The sequence below is a fragment of the Ceratosolen solmsi genome, unplaced genomic scaffold (assembly GCF_000503995.2).
Source record: "Ceratosolen solmsi marchali unplaced genomic scaffold, CerSol_1.0 scaffold14, whole genome shotgun sequence".
NCBI classification, from domain to species: domain Eukaryota; kingdom Metazoa; phylum Arthropoda; class Insecta; order Hymenoptera; family Agaonidae; genus Ceratosolen; species Ceratosolen solmsi.
In genome coordinates this window covers 1,275,299-1,295,679 of record NW_011948420.1, presented here as the reverse complement: position 1 = coordinate 1,295,679, position 20,381 = coordinate 1,275,299, and the positions used below count along the sequence as shown (strand labels likewise).

Genomic DNA, 20,381 nt, shown 5'->3' with positions numbered 1-20,381 from the left:
CCATTTAAAATATTTAAAATTATAATTAACAATTTTTAACAAACTATTATGAAGAATTAGAAAATGTATATACATTTTCAATAAAAATCTACAAGGATCATCTCTAAAAGATTTTCTAATTATTTTTAACAAAATATTTGAACTAGAAAAATCGTTAATATTTAATTTTTTAAACTTTTCAAACACAGTAAAAATTGTATAATTACATTGATTTAACAATATCACTTATTAATGCAATGTTTTACTTTTATAACAAATTAATATTAGTGATCATAGATACTATCAATAAATTTTTAACAAAAAAAATGTGTGTACTGTACATACGTTCAGCTTTGATAGACAGTTGAGTATAACGAAGTCTCATAATGATGAAATCCAATTTTGTAAAATTCACTTATTCTTAAAAACTTTTGGATTTTTTCTTGTTTAGAAAGTAATTTTATTAATAATTACGCAAGGGTTTGTTTAACAAGTTGTGGTATTTAATCGAATACCGCTAATAGTTTTGTCATTTCTCAAAATACCATATATATGACATCAAGGAGAGAGCAAATATTACATCATCTTAGGTTTCCCATTGGCAGTGACTGTGCTGCATAATGTTGAATTTGTGGCTATTTCAGCAGCTTGTGCCACTGCTACTGATACAGATTTATCCACGAATTGTAAGTAAACTGGTTTCATAAACTAAACAAAAATTAATATGTTTATGTTTGTTAATATTAAATAGATAAGTTATAAACTTCAGCATTGGTAATTACTTGATGCTCGTTATCTCGTTTTTTTTTTTTAGCAAAAATAGGTATTATTATAAATTAGTAATAAAATGTATAAATCTTCAACTCGAATTTCCGTGTATATGCCCATCATTGTTGTCATTAATCTAGTACAGATTATAAATTATAATACATTCAACACTACTCAGTAATTGTAACTGTATTAACTTTTAGAAAAAAGAAGTTTTTAATTAAGCTATTATTGAATGTTAAAGTACACTTATAACTCTTATACAAATGCTGTTTTAAGCTATTTAATCTTTTGGTTTAAGCAAATCAAAAAGTAATTTATTAACCACGCAAAGACCGTCATACCTTAATTTGAGCATTGATCCTTATATGACTTGAGAATGTTTAGGATTGTAAAGATAAAAATCTATGTTATCGCAAAATTAATTAAAAAAAGAACAAAAAAACAAAGTACAAAAAAAAATAGACATTTGAAGTGCAATGATATAGAGAATTAATGATTTTTTTATGTAATGATAAATCATAAATTAAATTAAATTAATTTTACAATAAAAATTAATTATTAATGTAAAACAAAGCATTCTATCAAGTAAAATAATGCTTGCATAGGTTAAAAGAAGGTATGTATAAAATTGCAAAATAAGTTATAATCAAAGATAGGAAAGGGTATTTTAATTTATGAATGAGTCGAACACACTGCCAGGCCTGTAGGAATAAAAAATGCTACATATTAGTCAGGCCTTTAGTTAACATGTTAACATAATGTACAAGGGTAAAAATTTTATGAAATCCTTTAATTAAAAATAAAGTTTGTACTTGTATAGGAGAAATGTTAAATTATAAACATTAACTAATAATTAAAGAATCTACTAGAGCATTTTTAAAATGGATATATAATTTTATTTTGAAGTCATACTTAAAGGTGCATATATTTTTAATGGGTTATTTATATTATACTTACATTTTCCCATATACCAGTAGCTAAGTCATCAATTGTTGATCCTATTTCTCGGAATTCACCACTATATCTAAATAGACATAAGAAAGTTTTGTTTTGTTTTGTTGTTCTAATTAAAAAGTTTTGCTTACCTCACATAAGCCCATACAACAAGTGTTAATAAAGCAACACCCATAATGATATTGCAAATATAAGCTAGATCAGATAAACCAATAAGACCAAGTACACCTGAAGCAATATATGTTGTAACAGCTATTACGAAGAACACTGCAGGAGTACGTCCGGCTTTAAAAATATTTTTGCTTTCATTGTGCGATTTAAATTGATGAAAAGCATCTTCAATATCCTATGGAATATACATAAATTAATTGAATAATATTTTTCAATACTATTAATATTGTATAATTAACAAAATAGCTATTAATTTGCCTTTTGTAATTTCTCTAAATATGCTTGACTAAATTCATCACCACCCATTTTACGTTTATTTTGAAACTGGTGTAATGCTTTATCAACGCATCGTTGATGTTCCGACTCTAAATGAGCAGTTGCTAAATATGGTTTCGTTCCTCCACAAACACATTCCATCATTTGTACATACAAATCCTTTGCTTCTGCCACGGCGGAAAGATTATTAGCTTCTGCAGTAGCCTATTCACCAATTTTGGAATAAAAGTTATTGCGATGTAAAATCATAAGTTATTATGTATATTAATATAATTTATAGTATATTGATGAAACAAGCTATTCCAAATATACTGAATACATATTTAGATGTAATACATAATAATAATTCGATTAAGATAAAATGTTGTGACATTTTATAGTATATTATTTCATATATTATTTGTATAAATGTAATATGATAGTTAAAATGATAAAAAATATAATTCATTTATAGTATTTATTTTAAATATAAGTCATTTTTTTTATATTCTTTGTATTTGTTATATACCTAAAAGGAATAAACTTACCACAAGCATACTCTTGGGTTCAGGCAACTCGTCACCTTTATAGATTTTAATATAACTTTTGAAGTATTCTAATAATTCTTTGGCTTTTACCACTTGACCATTAATTTTCTTTGTGACAAGATTCTCTGGTGCGAGTAGCATAGGTATCAATATCTTTAAATGCTCTTTAAATTCACTTTCAATTTCCGATAACCGTCCGTCAAATTTTGGATTAGTGGCTATTTTCAAACCTGGATGAGGCATGAGAAAACACGAAATATCTGAAAAACATGAGTTTATGTGTTTTCTCAAACTTTGCAGTTCTTGATGCTGTGTATTGGAAATTTCCAGTCGTCTCTTTAATATTTTTTGACCACCATCAGCTCCATAAGGTGCTTCGTACGGATAGCTCCAGTCCCGCACGAGAAACTGCAATCTATTATAAATACAAAAGATACAATTACACATATAAGAATGATTATGTGTACATACACACAGAGAAAGAGAGAGAGAGAGACACACACAGAGAGGGAGGAGTTTTTTTTTCGAAGTTTTGTTTACCAAATATGAAAATAATTTTGATTTATTAAAGCAGTGTAGATTTTTATGCATATTAAGTTTAATAATAAAAATAAAAAAATTAATATAAGCAATTATGGAGAAAGTTATTCATATTTTTAAAATTAATGATCTATAATTTAATAGTATATTTGAAGCGAAGGAAGCATTATATGAAATATTTATAATTTAAGATATTATATAATAATTATGGATTTCATAAAATTACTATTAATTATAAATTTTATATTTTTATTTTAATGAATATATACAAACCTCTGGAAAGGCGTGCTACCCGACTTTTCCAAGGCGAGTCTACCGTATTCTGTGAAGAGTTGCAGGTGTTGAAGATCGTCCTCTTGAATGTTCTGGGAGAGATTGTAAATTTGCAAGGAGGAGAGCATCGTGCTAAGAGCGAAAACGGTGGCGCAGTCTCTTACCGTCGACTGACTATCAAAGGCACCCTGTGTATCCATGAGAATGACAGCGACTTTCTCACCGTCAATCATTGTTGCAGGAAATACTTTCGACCACATGAGAATGCCTATGGTGTCACGTTCTGAGCCACCACGCCATGAAAAGCCGCTGAGGGGATCTGTTTCACCGCCTAACCATTCGTCCGAATTGTTCTTTTCTATATACTATTGCATAAGAAATAAATAAAAATGTTTATTTACAAAATTTTAATTAAAAGTTCAGCGTTTAATAAATCAATTAATTATCATATGCCTGAATTAAAAAATAGTATTTAAAGTACTACTTCTTATAAGTATTGGTTACAAGTCCTTAACATATAAAAAAAACACCGAAGAAAGTAAAGAGCTTTATAAAATACTAATTTATGTACTTTTTAATAAAGATAAATATTTTTTATTAAATATTGCAACATCAATTATTTTATAATTTCTATGTCAATTTTCAAAAATAAATAGAAATCAATTTGAGAACGCGGCGTGATAAAATACATAAGAAGTTTTGTTGTATATCTGTTCACAAATATATACATATCATTAATATATACGTGGAAAATAAGATTCTAGTAATTTTTAATAATTAAAAGTTACTTGAAAAAATATTGAATTTTTTTTATTTTGATTGTTCAACTTTTATATATGTTGCTCAATGATTTACAAAAATTTGTCTTATTTATTTATTTTATATATATTATTATAAATATTTATTATTTTACGGTTTAATAATATGAAGATATTTATAATAAATATTTTTTAGGTAGAAGAAATGTGAGTTTTAATCCTAATTTAAATAAAATAGTATAACTTTTGATTATCATTATTTTATGTAATTGTGACCTTATATAAACCAAGTTATTTTATTGTTTTTGGTTTGAGTAAAAATTTCTCATATCACCTAATATTTTATTGCGACATCGATATAATCTTTTTATTAATATCTTATTATCGATGTTTTAAATTTTTTTTTAATTTCAGATTGAAAAACAAGTATGCAATGATTCCATCTCGAAAAGAACTTTGTAATATCATTTTAATTGTAAAAAATTAAATAAGTAAGATTTTAAATAATAATATAATAAAATATTAGGATTATTGAACTTAATAATTTTTTCTTTGAGTACATGAATTAAAAAATTAGACAGATAATAATATTCTGTTCTATCTTGCATATTTGGTATATTTAATTCGTAGAATAAAAATTAGATTACTTTTTAAATGCAGATTTTTATAAGATCTATAATTTTTATATTTTAAAAATATATGAAAAAGTTGAAGTGATATTTAAAAACATTATTGAATAGGTACATACTCTACTGTTCATAAAACGTAAGAAAAAGTCTAGCAGAAAACTTTTGCCTTTTCTAAAGGCTCCTGCAACCGAAACAACGACGACGCTACGATCTTTAACATCATCTTGAAGAAGAATCTCAGTAAGGGCTTCCTCGTCAAGTTCAAAGGTGTGGTCCGGATGAGTCAGAACAACTTGCACGGGTCGTCCTAGGTTATCATCCTCATTTCCACTTTCCATGGTAACCTTTTCTATCCATTCCATATTTTCAGGATAGTCCGCTAAAAAAGAATATAATTTATTCTTAAATTAATATATGCATAAAAAAGTATTTAATAATTTACCAATTAATAATTAAATTCGTATATTTTATTTTATATAATAATTTATTTTATAAGATAAAAATAGCATATAGAAAATTATAAAGAACTTAATATATATTTCTTATTTTATTATATTCTTTATGAAAAAAATAAAAAAATAAATACCATCGATTTTTTATTGATATAATTGAAACTAATCAATATAATTATAAGTTAAAATTAAGAGTTAAAGATCTAAATTTTTTAAATAAATGCAAATTTGGAAAATTCATAATGGAATTATTTTAATTATTTTAATTTGAAGATCTATAGACATAATGAACATATATAGTATAAAGCAGTTGTAAATTGTTTAATACTGAATTAGAAAAATAAAACATGAAAAACAAACATAATATTATGACATTTTGAATACTATTTATATTATGTTTAATTTTTTATTTTCATAATTTCATAATTTGTTTTAGAATACATATTTACAAAAGGACTTATCTTACCGATTTCAATTTAGTTGTACATATGATTTTATAACAATATCAATTTTTTTCTTAATTTTATGTTAATTATATAGATTTTTTACAGTCACTTACTTTATGTTCAATTTAATAAATGAATGTAAACATATTTGTATATTTTTAATAGAAAGAAATTAATATTATATAAGTTTTATATTTTAACATTTATCTAAGTAATAAAAATAGTTTTAATTGTGTATTTACAGGATAAATTTTATATTAAAGATATACATAAAAGGAATTGAAGTTCCATAAAAAAATATATATTTATAATTGGATCACTGAAATCATCAAATGATAATTATATTATACAAAATTCAATATGATTTTCTAGTTAACGTCAAAAGCAAACTATAAATGAGAAAGCTTAGTTTTTAAAAATATTTAACAATCTATAAAGAATTCACCATATTTTTATTTGTAAATACAATGTATTTTATTAAATTTTATACTTAAGAGCTTTGTATTTGGTTTTCAGAATTTACGTAATATCTTATGTAAATAAAGAATCATTGATAATTAAGTATTTTTATTAAAATAATCTAAATATAAAAATATTATATAAATTATTTACAAGTAGAAGGTAAATGAAATGAATAATTGGAAAAATTGGATAATTGTTTTATTTTAAAACACGATGTAAAACATAAATATTAAAATATATATGATGTATTATGAATGCATATTTCATCGACATGCCTATATTGAATAATTTAGTGCATGTGTAAAATAAAATTTTAAACAGTCAATAAGATAGAAAATTATACTGATCGTATAACTTGTGAATATTGAATCGTAAAAGGATATACTCACCCACTATTTTGTCTTGCGACATTAATTCTTGCCTGCGACATATGGGATTCACATTTTCATCAAGTGATGTCATCGAAACTTTTGTAGCTGCAATCAAATATAAAAGCAACAGCCATTAAGATAAATTAGTCAAAATTATAGATGAGAAAAAAGGTAAATTCATCATGCAGTCACAAATAAAAATAAGACGACATACAAAGAGACGAAAGGTGAAGTAAAGAGAAACTAATGTGCAAAATTTGCCAGACTGAATCGAGGAGGGTTTTAAGACAACTAATATCGCTTCGTCAAAATCGTGCGAGTATAAAAACATCTAACGAAAATTGAAAGGCAGTCAAATTAGTATTGATTCAGCGATTATTAAATACTTAAAAGAGCTTTGTATAGGATTTCAATCATAAAGAAAAATCAATTTCTTTGCTCATTATCATTTTATTATAACATTCTATATTTTTTATATCTACACAATATTCGATATTTAAAAAAAAATTTATATAGCATACGAAATTTTATAATTAAAACAATACCTAATTTTTCTTTGATTAAATAAATTATATTTTGCTTTTCAGATTTATTCAAAATTTTGAAAATAAAGTACATTCTCATTTAAATAAACGATTATTTTTCAAAATATTTAAACAAATTTTTACGATGAAATAATTATTACTGAAATATAATTAAATTATTTAGTTTTATTTATTTTTACGAAACTTTTTTTGAAAACTGTATTTATAGTTTATTTAATTGAATACAGCATTTATTCATTGTCTTTTGATTTTTTTTTAATTATTTACTAAATCTATAACATTTTTATTTAAATGAAGTTATGTAATAATTTAATTATTTTCAACAATAAATTGATTCAACAGTAAGTTGATTTATGAATAACTAATTTTTTCATTTTGATATTGTTCATAAAAAGCTTAATGATTGAAATTCGTTCATAAATATTCTAGTCATCTTCTATCGGACTAGATAATACAAAAAAAAGTATAAATATTGGTTTTATAACCGATTCAAGGAAAAAACTAAAAAAATTATTAGTTTTAATTATAATGAATACGATTTAAAAATTAAAAAAGTATTGTGAAGGAAAAGTAAAAAGTATTTTTTATTTCATATAAAAGAGCATCTTTAAATTACTTAAAGATATGAGTAAATACATTGAAAAAATTTAATATTCTTAAAATTAAAACAAGCCATTACAAATGTATTTTAAATAATATTGTATTTTTATATATACAAGATTTGTCATTTTTATAATTTTATAAAGTCAAATCATTTGAAAACAATGGAATATTAAGTCTAGTAAACTAGACAACTGTAAAAATATTAAAAAATTTATTCAAATGAGTGAAGTGTAAAAGTAATAAATATTTAGAGTTGAATATAATCAATATAACGGGATAAAGTACCTTTGTAATTCGATATATTTTCAATAATCAAAATGAAATAAAAAAATAGCTTTCTAATTTTAGAATGCGTAACTTAGCAATAATATAATGTACTTATTAGCTTAATATTTATTGTTACATATGTTTAATGATTGCATAATTTTCATAGTTCATTCGTTATATTTCTAATTCATATTTTATAGTATCAAGAAACCAAAACTTCATGTTACTATAGTAACGCGGTAATCGAAAAGTCGTCCTGTTAATCTATTGGAAAAAGCTATAGAGCAGCATTTACGACTATCTAAATTAGCTGTGAGCGCAGTAAGTTCGGAAAACTGTTTACGTGTTTTGGGGGAGCATCCCGTGTGTTGTATGACGCGGGGCGGCGGTATAATCGTCACCCTTTCCAAGACGCGGTTATTGTCGGGACATCGCGATCTTGTCGACGATTCTCCAATCAGCCTCGTCCTCGCATTGTCATCCGTCCGCTTGTGCAGTATCAAGGTTCGCTTCCTGTCACTCATCTCGCTTAAAGTACTTCGCTGGTTCGCGCACTATTTATTTATACAGGTCAAGCATCGCCGACGACTTTTTCTTCTTTCTCTCTTCACTCCCTCCTGCTTACAACCCGGATGTCTGGCCTTTATTAGGGACGTTTTCTTTGGCCGATCACCGCGGGAATTCTGAAAATTCATGAAGATATTTAAATAAAGACGCGATCCGTTGTGGGGGACCTTCGTTAACTTGCGGAAAATTGTTCGCGCACGCGGAAGCTGATGTAGCCGCGCCAAAAACCACCGAAATAACTTAAGTTTCAATGGCAAAACCTTTATCTTAGATATAGCTGAAATGACAATGGATACGTCAAGGACTTACCAATTTAATTTAATTATAATTTTGTATGATCTGTCCATATGCATGTAAAATCTTTATTTTGATAGTTTTCTAATTAAATGCGTAATCTCGATTTGTAATTCGATTGTTGCTGTTGAAATAAAATTAATTATTTATTATGTATTTTCTAATGCTACTTACGATGTATTTACGGGGAACCCAAATTTTACGTACTTGATAGTATATAAGTGCGCGCGCGCATCAATAAATTTTAAATTAAAATTGTACACTTTATAATATAATAACTGTAGTTATCCAAGTGTAAGCAATAATTATTATATTTGAAATGTTGTTGGCAATCGTTTTAACTTAAATTTTAAAATATTTTTACACGTAAAAATTGATTGATATGCATAATTATTCAATCAAATCAACTTTTTATAATTCACAAGTGAGTGAAAATAAATAAAAAGTCACGTACTGTTTACATCCTCATTTCGTATGACAGAAATGCGTTTTCCAAGTTCCATCAAATTCAGTACCCAGTGATTCTCAATAAATTAACTTCGCAAGTGGATTGTGCCGCCAATCAATTCTTAAGACACGAGGCCATTAACCAAGATATACAGCAGTTCCTTTTGTAAAATATGATCGAATAAATAATAAATGATTGAAAGCAGTTCACAATGGAAACGAGAAAATTTACATGCGCTCACACTATTTCTACTATAAGGCCGAGAGCAGCGATATAAGGACGGCTTGTCGGTTCTACTAGAAATACCTCTACTGTAGGCAAAATCTTGGCATACGAAATGTTGGTAGATAAGTGATTGCCGATGGGACGGTCAGACTCTCGTAGCTATTAGTATTTCAATGCGTTTTTCTTTCACTATATAAATTCCTTGACCTTTTGTTCTTATCATTCGCGAGTACGATGCTACAATATTATAGTACGATAATTTCTTCAACTCGTCTGTTGATAAACATGTATAAATCTGTAAAGAAAGGATAATGGATAGGGTAAGGAATAAAGGATAGCGAATATATTTTTTATTTTAAAAATTATTGAATTTTAATAAAAATAAAATATCTACTATTAGCTATAGATATTGATAATTGTACATTGAGTTTGTTTTAAAGATATTAATTTTCAAAGAAAAATGCAATTATAAATTTATAAATAACATTTCACTTACACCTTATAAAATATTTAAAAAATTAAACATTCTTGTTTTAAAATAGAAGAATAATTATTACGTAAAAAACGTATTCAATTAATAATAATCAGTGTTTATTTCAAAGTTGTGTTTTACGTTTTCTATAAAACGTACATTTTTATTATTTTTTATTTAATTATATAAACACACACATGCATATAACGATTATTGAAACATTCTAAGGTAAACGTAAAAATAAAGATCTTCTAAAATAGATAATTTTTTAATCTATGCGAATTTAAAATAAATATTTTTTCATAAATATTTATTTTGAAGATGAAAAAATGATGAGATTTTATAATATTGTGTTTAATTTAATACGTATATCATCAGCTTCAATTTACAAAATTTTCCGTGATTTAAAATCAAGAGATTCAATTTATTTCACCATTAAGCATCAATATAAATGGTATACCTGTAAAATTATCCAAGATTCTTAAAATACGATCTGAGTTTCTGGTTCCCTTAAATAACGAGGTGTTTTTACCAGATATTAATTTATGTATTAACTTTAGAAGGAAGGATATAAAATATATAGTTCAAAAGGAAACGAGATTTATAAAGGTTTTCACTTGGGCTATGGTTAGTTAAAAACATTCAGGAATTTTGTATCAAGATATTTATGTCAAATGGAGCTATACAGGGTCAAGGGATTGTAGAAAAATTCATCGATTTATGTAGGATTCTTGCTGCCATTATTAGCCTTCTATGATTGCGCTGCTTCCTTTGAATTTCGTTTTTTCTGTATTATTTTATTTTCTTTGTTTCTTCCACACTCAACTTTATTTTAGTCTTCGCCATCTCTGCAATCAAAATTGCATTCTAGACAGATTATTTTTCTTATATATATATATATATATATATATATATATCCAAGTTGATCAATTTATAAGACTTTTACTATGTTAACAATTCATTGTTATATTTTGTAATTGTAAATGATTAAGGATTTTAAAGTAGATCTAAGACCTTTTGTATATACTATAATTGTATATAAATCGGAATAAGTTAATCGAATATTACATTATACATTTCTTTAGATTTCTTATACAACGCCTATAAACATTTTAAATAAATATATTAAATAAACTTATAAAATAATACTTTTGCAAACATTTATATGGAACAAACTTATTATTTTTTACAAAAACTTATAATCATTTGTATACATTTCGTATAGTAATATAGATTTTTGAACAAACATTGCAATATTCTAACTTCAAAGATTTGCTTAAACTGATAAATTTTTTCAAAGCAATTTTAAATGAATTAATATTTTGATAGTGTACAGTTACTATTAAATTAGTCAAAACCTAAATATTTTATTGCAACATCATTCCTAGTTAAATTGTTTTTAAACAAATACACGGAATATTTCTTAATTGTAAAATAATGATAAGGATTTTTTTATTTTTAGTCATGCTCTTCAGTTAACAAGTTATTGTCCTATGGAAATTAACATATCTAATATTTTCAGTTAAAATAAGTTAAATGATTTAATGTCTATTAAGTATAAAAATGTATTTAAAGCAAATTATTAATAAAACGCGTAAAAAACGTATCAGAATATTATAACGTAATTCATCATTCTAATGTGCATTTTGTGAATAATGAATTAGTTAATTAAAAAATTAACAATAAATTTAAAAAATATACGCGAAAGTATTGAACCAAGTATTTTTCAATTTTTATATTCATATTAGAAATAGACAGAAGAATATATCAAAGGTAAGAATATGGCCGTACCACACTCTTTTTTTTAATTTCAACTGTTCTTTTTATATCCAATATTAACACAAAATGATAATTTATATTGAAATTAAAAAGAAACGTTTTTTAAGAGCGTGATTTTTTAGTGTAACTGAGAATTCAAGTCTAACTGTTCCATTTTTTAAGTACAATATAACTGGCGAGGTAGCTTCTTTGTCATTATTGTGGATATTTTTTGTTACTGGTTACGAAATAACAAAATTTATATCTTCGGGATTTAATATGTAACTCATGTGTTACAGAGATGCACTCAAGCGGCAACATCAGTTCAAGGCATGGAGAATAAGTGTATAAAATGCGTTGTTCTGAACTATACTATGTAATTGTATTACTATATCATTGTATTTTTTTTATTGCACTTACTGAGATTTGTAGTGCACTTTTATGATTAAAAGTAACAGATTTATTTTTCGTGGCTTCTATTACTATTGTTTTTTTGTTCAATTCATAATCAAAATTTTAAATTGTCATTTCCTATTGAAATGAATAAAGATAGTTTTCTGTTCTTCCAAGCTCCTGCTAATCTTGTTAAATTTAATTCTATGCAAATTCAATTTTAAATTACTTTTTCTATAATAAATTGATTTTGGTCGAGAAATTCTGATAGCATTTAATTATTATGTGTAGAATCTTACATAAAAAACTTTGTAAAGTTGTTTATTTTAACAGTGATGATAGAAATTTAATTTAAAAGCAAATAATGATAACAAAAATTATCACATTATATTACTTTTTTAATAAATATAAATATTAAAAAATTCAAAATAAACATGTGAACAATTTTTTGAATTCTTAATGTACGATGGAATTTAAAAAATATACTAATTTAATATTATCACATAGATAATTCAAGTATTGTTTGAATATATATAAAATAATAATAGTAACTATTTTTCTAAAAAGTTTATTTAAAATTTTTATGATAGTGTTAATACTTATTTAATTTATAAACATTAAAATTTATCATACACTAAATTTTTATAAATATGACAAAACAAGTATATTAGTACATTTTTATTAAGAAAACGTTAAGATCTAAATTATTATTATTAAACTATATAATATAAATAATTTACATACATTTAAACGTTAATAGCGTTATACTTCTATTTTTTTTCATAATTCATATACATATATATATATATATATATATATACATATATGTAACATTAAATTTTATACCATTTCATTTATTGGATTTCAATGAACAATTCATTGCTAATTTATGTAAAATAACGTCGAATAATATTTGTATGACCAAATTTTATATTGAATAAAAGTTAATATATTAATTGAAATAAATGTATTTTTATTAATCGGATATAACTTATAACGACACATTTGCCTCATTGAACATCATTACATATATTAAATTAAACATTATTATATACAAAACATTATCTTTTTCATCACTTTCCTTTGATTTCTCTGCATTTGATATATTTTTACAAGGTACTATATATTACTATATATACGCTTATACTAGTATACCCATGCACTCATGAGAGACATAAGAAGATAATTTATTTATAGAGGTAAATGATATTTTGTAAAATGAATAAAATTTATTTTAAATAAGGTATCTTATAAATTAGGTAATTTCTCTAATTATTAACAAACATTAATTTACTAAATTCATTATGGATAATATATTAAAATTTATCTATTTTTCTGAGAAAATATACAAAAATCATAATTTCTTTTTATTAATTTAAAACTAAAAATTAAGTTATTAAAATTAATGTTTTAAAAATTGTTATACAGTTCAGTTTTAATTATTATTATTATTTATAATATATAGATATATTAGAATAAACAAATAATTAATAAAAGTAAATATAAAAATAAGTATATATTAATGTAAAAAAAATATAGATAATTTACATAGCAGAAAATATAGATCAATAATTGCTATATTTTCAATAAATAAGTGGTTGAATATTATATGAATATTATGGTTGAATAATATTGTATAATGAATAATTCCAAAGTGATAAAAATGTTATTCATAATATTAAACGTTTTTAATGAATAAGACAAAAAATGTAATGTATTCTAAACCGAGACATAATAATCTAAAATTAACTTTTTCACCTCACACATATTAATATTTAATTAAAGCTTTTGCCACATTATTATTGTAGACTGTAAGTTTTCGATGAATTCAAAATGATATAGAGCAATGCAAGAATTATTGAGTATACTATGTCGAGTTCAGTTATAAAAAAGATTTTGCGCTCGGGATCGATCAGACGTAATACATGATACGATGACACATGTTTATATGAATCTTCACAGTTGCGCTGACTAATGGTTTTAAATCACGAATTATGAGCGGGTAAGAACATCTTTTGGTTTTAAAAATGTCCTTTAACGAAGAGTAGATGGTGTATAGCGAGAGAAAAAATCGCATTCTCTCTTTTATCCTATTGTTTCTTTCATACTTTCCTAATATTGCAATACCAAAATACGTCACAAAATACATAGAAGCATACAAGCGGTAATTACACCGTGGATAAACATTTGAAATATTAAAACGTACCATATTTTTGTTTCATTTTGAACTTTCTTGATGATGTCACTATGCACCAAGGACGAAATGTAAAGATTCTAACCTCAAACATTTTAAATACAGTATTTCACATTGTGAAAAGAAGTATATTTTCGTTACATACTTTTATTTCATTTATTCTCAATTCGTATACTCGCTCATATCTTTGAATAAAATTAATAACCTATTATAAGAGAATGTATTTTATATAGATATTTCTTAATTCGATTGTATGTAGAGAGAAACAGTAGTAGGAGAAAGGGAAAATCGTGTAGTCATGGTCCAGTTAATGTAACACTTAAGAGTACTATTATTTAATGTTTTTCTTTTATTTTTAAAGGCTCATCATCTATCGCCATACAGACTTCTTTGTGAATCATCGATAATATTGAATATACAATGATAAAGATACATTGAATGAAAGTAGTACGAGTGATAATGAGGAAAACGTCAAAAAAACATACGACAGCATAAGCTCTAGCAAGCTTAGAACTCTTATGAGGAGTGCGACGGCTAGTCGAATTTAATAGCCTAAAATTTTGCACTAGAAAACAGGGGAAATATATAAGCTTAATAGGCACGGGTAAAGAGAAATGCGATACATAATAATTTGTATGCCAAAAAAAACTTACCCACATACGACCCGTCGCAGCTTCCACTATGTTTACGTTGTCTCGCTTCAGCCATATTACACTCCGAATTACGCCATTTCCGTGGATGCGCGCGCATACTTATACTGGTTAATTTGTCACATATCATAGGTAGCATGCTAAGGCGAAGAGCCCGCGATATTTGTATTATTTATAAGTATCAGTAATTAAAAAAGTTCTTTTTCATTTCATACAATAGTGTAATAAACATACACAAAAAAATAATATTTTTTATCTTTCATGCACAATCTTATTTTTCGGAACATAATCGTGATTGTATCTCTACACATATTTACAAATGTTTTTAAATATATACATGTCAAATTTTATTCTTTTTGAAATTCAATTCGTGGATAATTAGAAAAAAAAATATTACTTCATTTTATTACTTATTTAATTATTCATATTCACTTATTCATATAAGTTTATGTTTGGTTTTACTGTTAATTTATCAAAGTTCACTTATAATTTGACTTGCATTTTAATTAAATAAGATATTCAAAACCTATAATATTTTAGTTTTATTTTTCAGATATTTTCTACGTAAAATACTCTTCGTAATGTACTTTTGAGCACTCAACCCTTATTTTGTTCAGCATTACAGAAATATTACAACTAGTATGAATATTATGACCATATCATATCATTTTCATTAAGTTTTCATACAAGTTTTATAGAAATAATTTTTAAAAAGAGTACCTATTTAAAACCTAACATTAATTACCTGTTTTACGCATTTAATCTTTATATTTAAATTATAATTTGAAGTTTCACTATTTATATCACTAGTTACATATATACTATTGTAAAATGTTTCTGTATCAACTATGTTTTTAAGATCTACTGTATTTTAATTAAATATAAACCGGTCCCTCGCTTAAAATATATAATTACTTTTCTTTGCCTACAAGTCAAAGATTTTTAATGCGTTTAAACATTTTTGAGTGAATATCAATTCAATTTTTTTATTAAATTGTGTATTTTTTAAAAAATTCAGATATATATGTATATAATACAAATTTGTCATAAACATATTATGACACTACAAGATATTCATTTCTCTTTCTTATTCAACTTTAGGCATTGAAAGAATAAATACGTCGATGACACCCGAAATGACGATTTCCAAATATATATACATTCATGCATTATCAAGAAATCATTTATGTACTAATTACACATCCACTAATACAAAAATAGTTCATCAGCTTTTTCGTAATCATCACTATAATTTTACTTCTTTGTATGCATAATTGTAGTGATTATTAATTTATGTTTTCCTTATCTAAAAGTAAAAAAATATGAAACACATGGTTCAAATAAAATGTAAATATAAAACTTAAATATATGGGAGAAGCTTGAGAAAAGTATATTTTTTAAATTAACTTAAAATGATTATTAAATTAATAAATATTGATTATTTTTATATCATGTCTTTTTTATTATTTTTATATCATGTATTTTTTATTATTTTTATATCATGTATTTTTTATGATTTTATATCCTTTATTTTTTATTATTTTTATATTATTATATTTTAATTTTATTTGCATTAAAAACTGATATCACCATTACTTGTATAGTTTCAATTATTTGAAGGACTAGTTAAAGTTCATATTGATGATTTTATTGATCGTTAATCCACTATCTTGTTATATTAATTTTTAACGAATTTTTATAATGAATTAAAAAATTATATTATATTGTATAATATTAAACTAAACATTTTAAAATGTTTTTCCTGCTATTTTGGTTAGTTTTTTTTATTAATAATTGAATAATACAATACAAACAATTACAAAGTCAATTATTAATATAATGTTTTTATTTTCTTATTAAAAATATAAATTTGTAAGTACAGCTTATTAATTATTGATTTTATATAATTGATGTTTTCTAATAAAAACGAAACAGAATGCGTTCAGAATTGTAAAATTTTTAGTACAGTTTTAAAAATACTAACTTATAGAAAAATGAACGTTTATGACTTTGTGTAGCTTTTTCATTTAAAATATAACAAACTTTTTAATGGGCAATTTTTAGATGGAAAGTACTCTACTAAATAACTCATAAAAATCTATAGTATACCATGTGAATTGAAAATTTTTTTATATAATATTTTTTATTAAATTTGAGGGTAAATAGAATAGAAATTTATTGAAATATATATATATATATATATATATATATTTATATACACTATAGATTTCAAGAACAAGAACAATATTATTATTTTCTTAACTTCAGGGTTATTTTTATTTTATATAAAATCAAACTGTACACAATAATTTTATAATTTTGATTGATATATTTAATATTTTCGAAATTTATAGTTTGATGCGTTCATATTTCATTAAAAAATATATTTATAATAATTAATATATTCATTTTAATAGTTAATTAAAACAGCATTTATAAAATTTATATAAAATATAAATTGATATTTCTAAGTAAAGAAAAAAAAATATTAAAAGATATTACAAATTCAACATACTATACTTGAAAAGGCTGTTAAAATTTTCAGTTCGTTGTAAGTTTGAACTAAATGATTTTTCATTTTCTTCATTAAGAAGTTTACAATAAAAAAGAGTTGTTTTATTTAAATAATTAATCTTTATATATTTAGCTTATTCAAATAGTTGTTTTTTTTTCAAATAAGCTAATAAAATAAACTTAAAAATATTTTTATTCGGGTTTATTTTAATTTACTGATTTTGCATAATTTTAATGTTACATATATTTATTGTATATAAATTTGACTAGAAGTCATGTTATAAAATTTTATATTATTGGGAGGGCACTATAGAAAGTCAAGTTGGATTTCAGATTTCAAATATGAACAAGCATGAAGTCTTTATTAAAGCTACAGTAATTTGATACATTATTTAAAATTAATATATTTTTGTTACATGATAGGTACAATTATTTTTCAGTATAAATGTATCTATAATATTTTTATTATTTTAATGGTATCTAAGTATAAAGATTAATCTATTTTATATAATTTTTCCATAATTGTGAATATAAACTTTTTGATTGTCAGATTTATTTTTAAAAGTATATACAATCTTTATAGATACAAGATATATTCATGCATATTTCCATAAAAGTAAATAATTTGCAGTTCATAAAGTCTAGTATAATGCGTTGAATATATCTGTGATAATATATATTTTTGCTACTAGTTATAGTTAGAGTACAGCGTTTCATTATTCAATTTTTAATGATTATAAATTTAATGAATAGTATCTAATCTATGTAGTCGGCAACGTAGATAAATTTTGAAAATACTTTTTATTTATAAATAGAATTTAAATTTACTTTATGATATTGTTGGGGATTGGAGCAATTTCCAAGAATTTAAAAATAGGAAAAGTACAAGTTCCCTGATGTTTATGTTTGTAAACATTGATTCTGCGAATTCTTGAATAGTCTACGCCTTATTTTCTAGTGTCCTGCAATATTTTCGTATAGCAATGTCGATTGAAAAACCTCGAATATTCCAAAGCAGTGTATTTCTGGACTTCTCGAATATTTTAGAGCTTAGTTTGCGGCGTCATTAAAACTTTTGGCCTAGCAATAAGCCCATGCATTGTTGCCGGCGTTGTAAGCTGCCATGCGAATATTTAAGAGCAGCTCGTCACGCTCCTGTGCTCACTGTATTGTTACCAATTATTCATTCATCAGTTATTGCTCACTGTATTTCTCAATCAATCAGTTATCAGTTATTATTCTCATAGCCACTAAACTCCGCCATATATCAGTCAATCAGTTTCATTAATAGATAAACATACTACAGCCAGATTCAGCAATAATAAGATCGCAAGCCAACAGTGAAGCCAAATATTTTATAACTAATTTAAGTACGCCAAAGTTAAGCAGTCAAGAGTGGCGACTACATTTCAAAAATAATTATTAAATACGAAGCGCACCACCTACGCACTTACCACACAAGTGGGTAAGACATTAAACCTTCTATTGAACCTTCTGTCCGAAACCTTCTGTATTGGAACTTCTGTATTAAACGTCGCTGTATTCGGGTCTGTTTTCTGAATTCAAGCACTAAGGCGTCACTGCTCGGAGCTGTACTCCGGATTAAAGGTCATACGTGGCATTATGCAAGGAGTGTCAAGGATTTACACCCTTGCATTTCTCAGTATAGTAATTTCCACCAAGCGCACTTCACCAGGAGGACCTCGAAGGCTTTACAACCTTTAACCTCGACTTGGACAGTATACGCTATCTCCACGTGAACCACTAAGGAACGGAAATCTCACAGATCCTCAACACCATCTTAGAATCATATTTATTGTATAGTTTGTAAATAAATAAAGAGAAGAAATACCAAAATACGCTATGTGTTAAATATTGAATAAATGCGCCATCTCTTTCTACTTGCCAGCAATCAACATCACTGGGAGTTTTTCAGTCTAATCCTAATCAAGTATAGTATAAGAAACTAAAATTGATAATTTAAAAAACTTACAAGGACCTGCACAAATATTAGAAAACAACTGATTTCTCAAAGAAAACTATGACAATTAAGAATTTTAATCATTTTATGTGAAAAAATGTTGACATTTATAATTACTTTATGTTATAGAACTAAAACTTATCAATAATTTTAAAATTGTCAATATTATGCTATTACATGAAATAAAAATAAGATATACGTTTGTCATTTATATTTAATACTTATTTAGGATAAAATTCTTGATTTTTTTCTTAGTAATAAGAAAATTAACTTTTCATTTTTGATAATTACATTACTATATATACATTGGTGATTAAAAAAGAACAATTTATTAAAAATAATTAATTTTACTGTACTCAGAAACTACTATACTTTATTGATTGTTATATACTTCATTATATACTTCTTTATATACTGCATACGCAGCTAGCATAGTCATATCCAAGGTTGCCATATATGCACATATACATATACACATCATATACAAGGTTGCCATATATGCCATCATTAAATTATATTGTGCGTAGTCCTTCCATTTTGTATATTAATTAATCATATATTATTAATGTAGCTAAATATTGTATGTTCTGTTTGAATTTTTGTCAGAATATAATATGAGAGATGAAAGGTGATGACATCAACTATGGCTGTCTTCGGATAACTTAAAATTTACTATAATAATTTCAAGAACTTTCGATACTTTTCTCGTTCTTTTTTTTTATTAAAATTATTGTTTTAATTGATGATGAAGTTATGTTAAAATAATTCAATCAAAATTGAGTATGTTGAAAGATCTGAGCTATGGCAATACAATTTTTAGTAAAATTAGGATATAATAATAAATATACTACAAATTATAAT

The 20,381-nt window shown here is 24.6% G+C and overlaps 1 protein-coding gene across 4 annotated transcripts; it reads right to left on the bottom strand.

Moving 5' to 3' along the window:
• Positions 1-250: 250 nt before the first annotated feature.
• atl (atlastin GTPase) lies at positions 251-15,178 on the bottom strand. Of its 4 annotated transcripts, none has more exons than XM_011497915.1 (10): positions 15,029-15,178; positions 8,368-8,707; positions 6,628-6,714; positions 4,998-5,257; positions 3,492-3,856; positions 2,679-3,093; positions 2,134-2,355; positions 1,836-2,050; positions 1,708-1,774; positions 251-687 (listed from the first exon to the last, which is right to left on the bottom strand). In XM_011497915.1, exons 2-10 carry the CDS (start codon positions 8,546-8,548, stop codon positions 556-558), a joined length of 1,944 nt encoding a protein of 647 aa, XP_011496217.1. In that variant the 5' UTR covers positions 8,549-8,707; positions 15,029-15,178; the 3' UTR covers positions 251-555. The 4 variants fall into 4 exon arrangements, with proteins under 4 accessions (XP_011496217.1, XP_011496216.1, XP_011496218.1 ...); XM_011497914.1 differs by lacking the exon at positions 15,029-15,178 and adding an exon at positions 9,340-9,547; XM_011497917.1 differs by lacking the exons at positions 251-687; positions 15,029-15,178 and adding exons at positions 780-883; positions 9,340-9,573.
• Between the last annotated feature and the right edge of the window lie 5,203 nt (positions 15,179-20,381).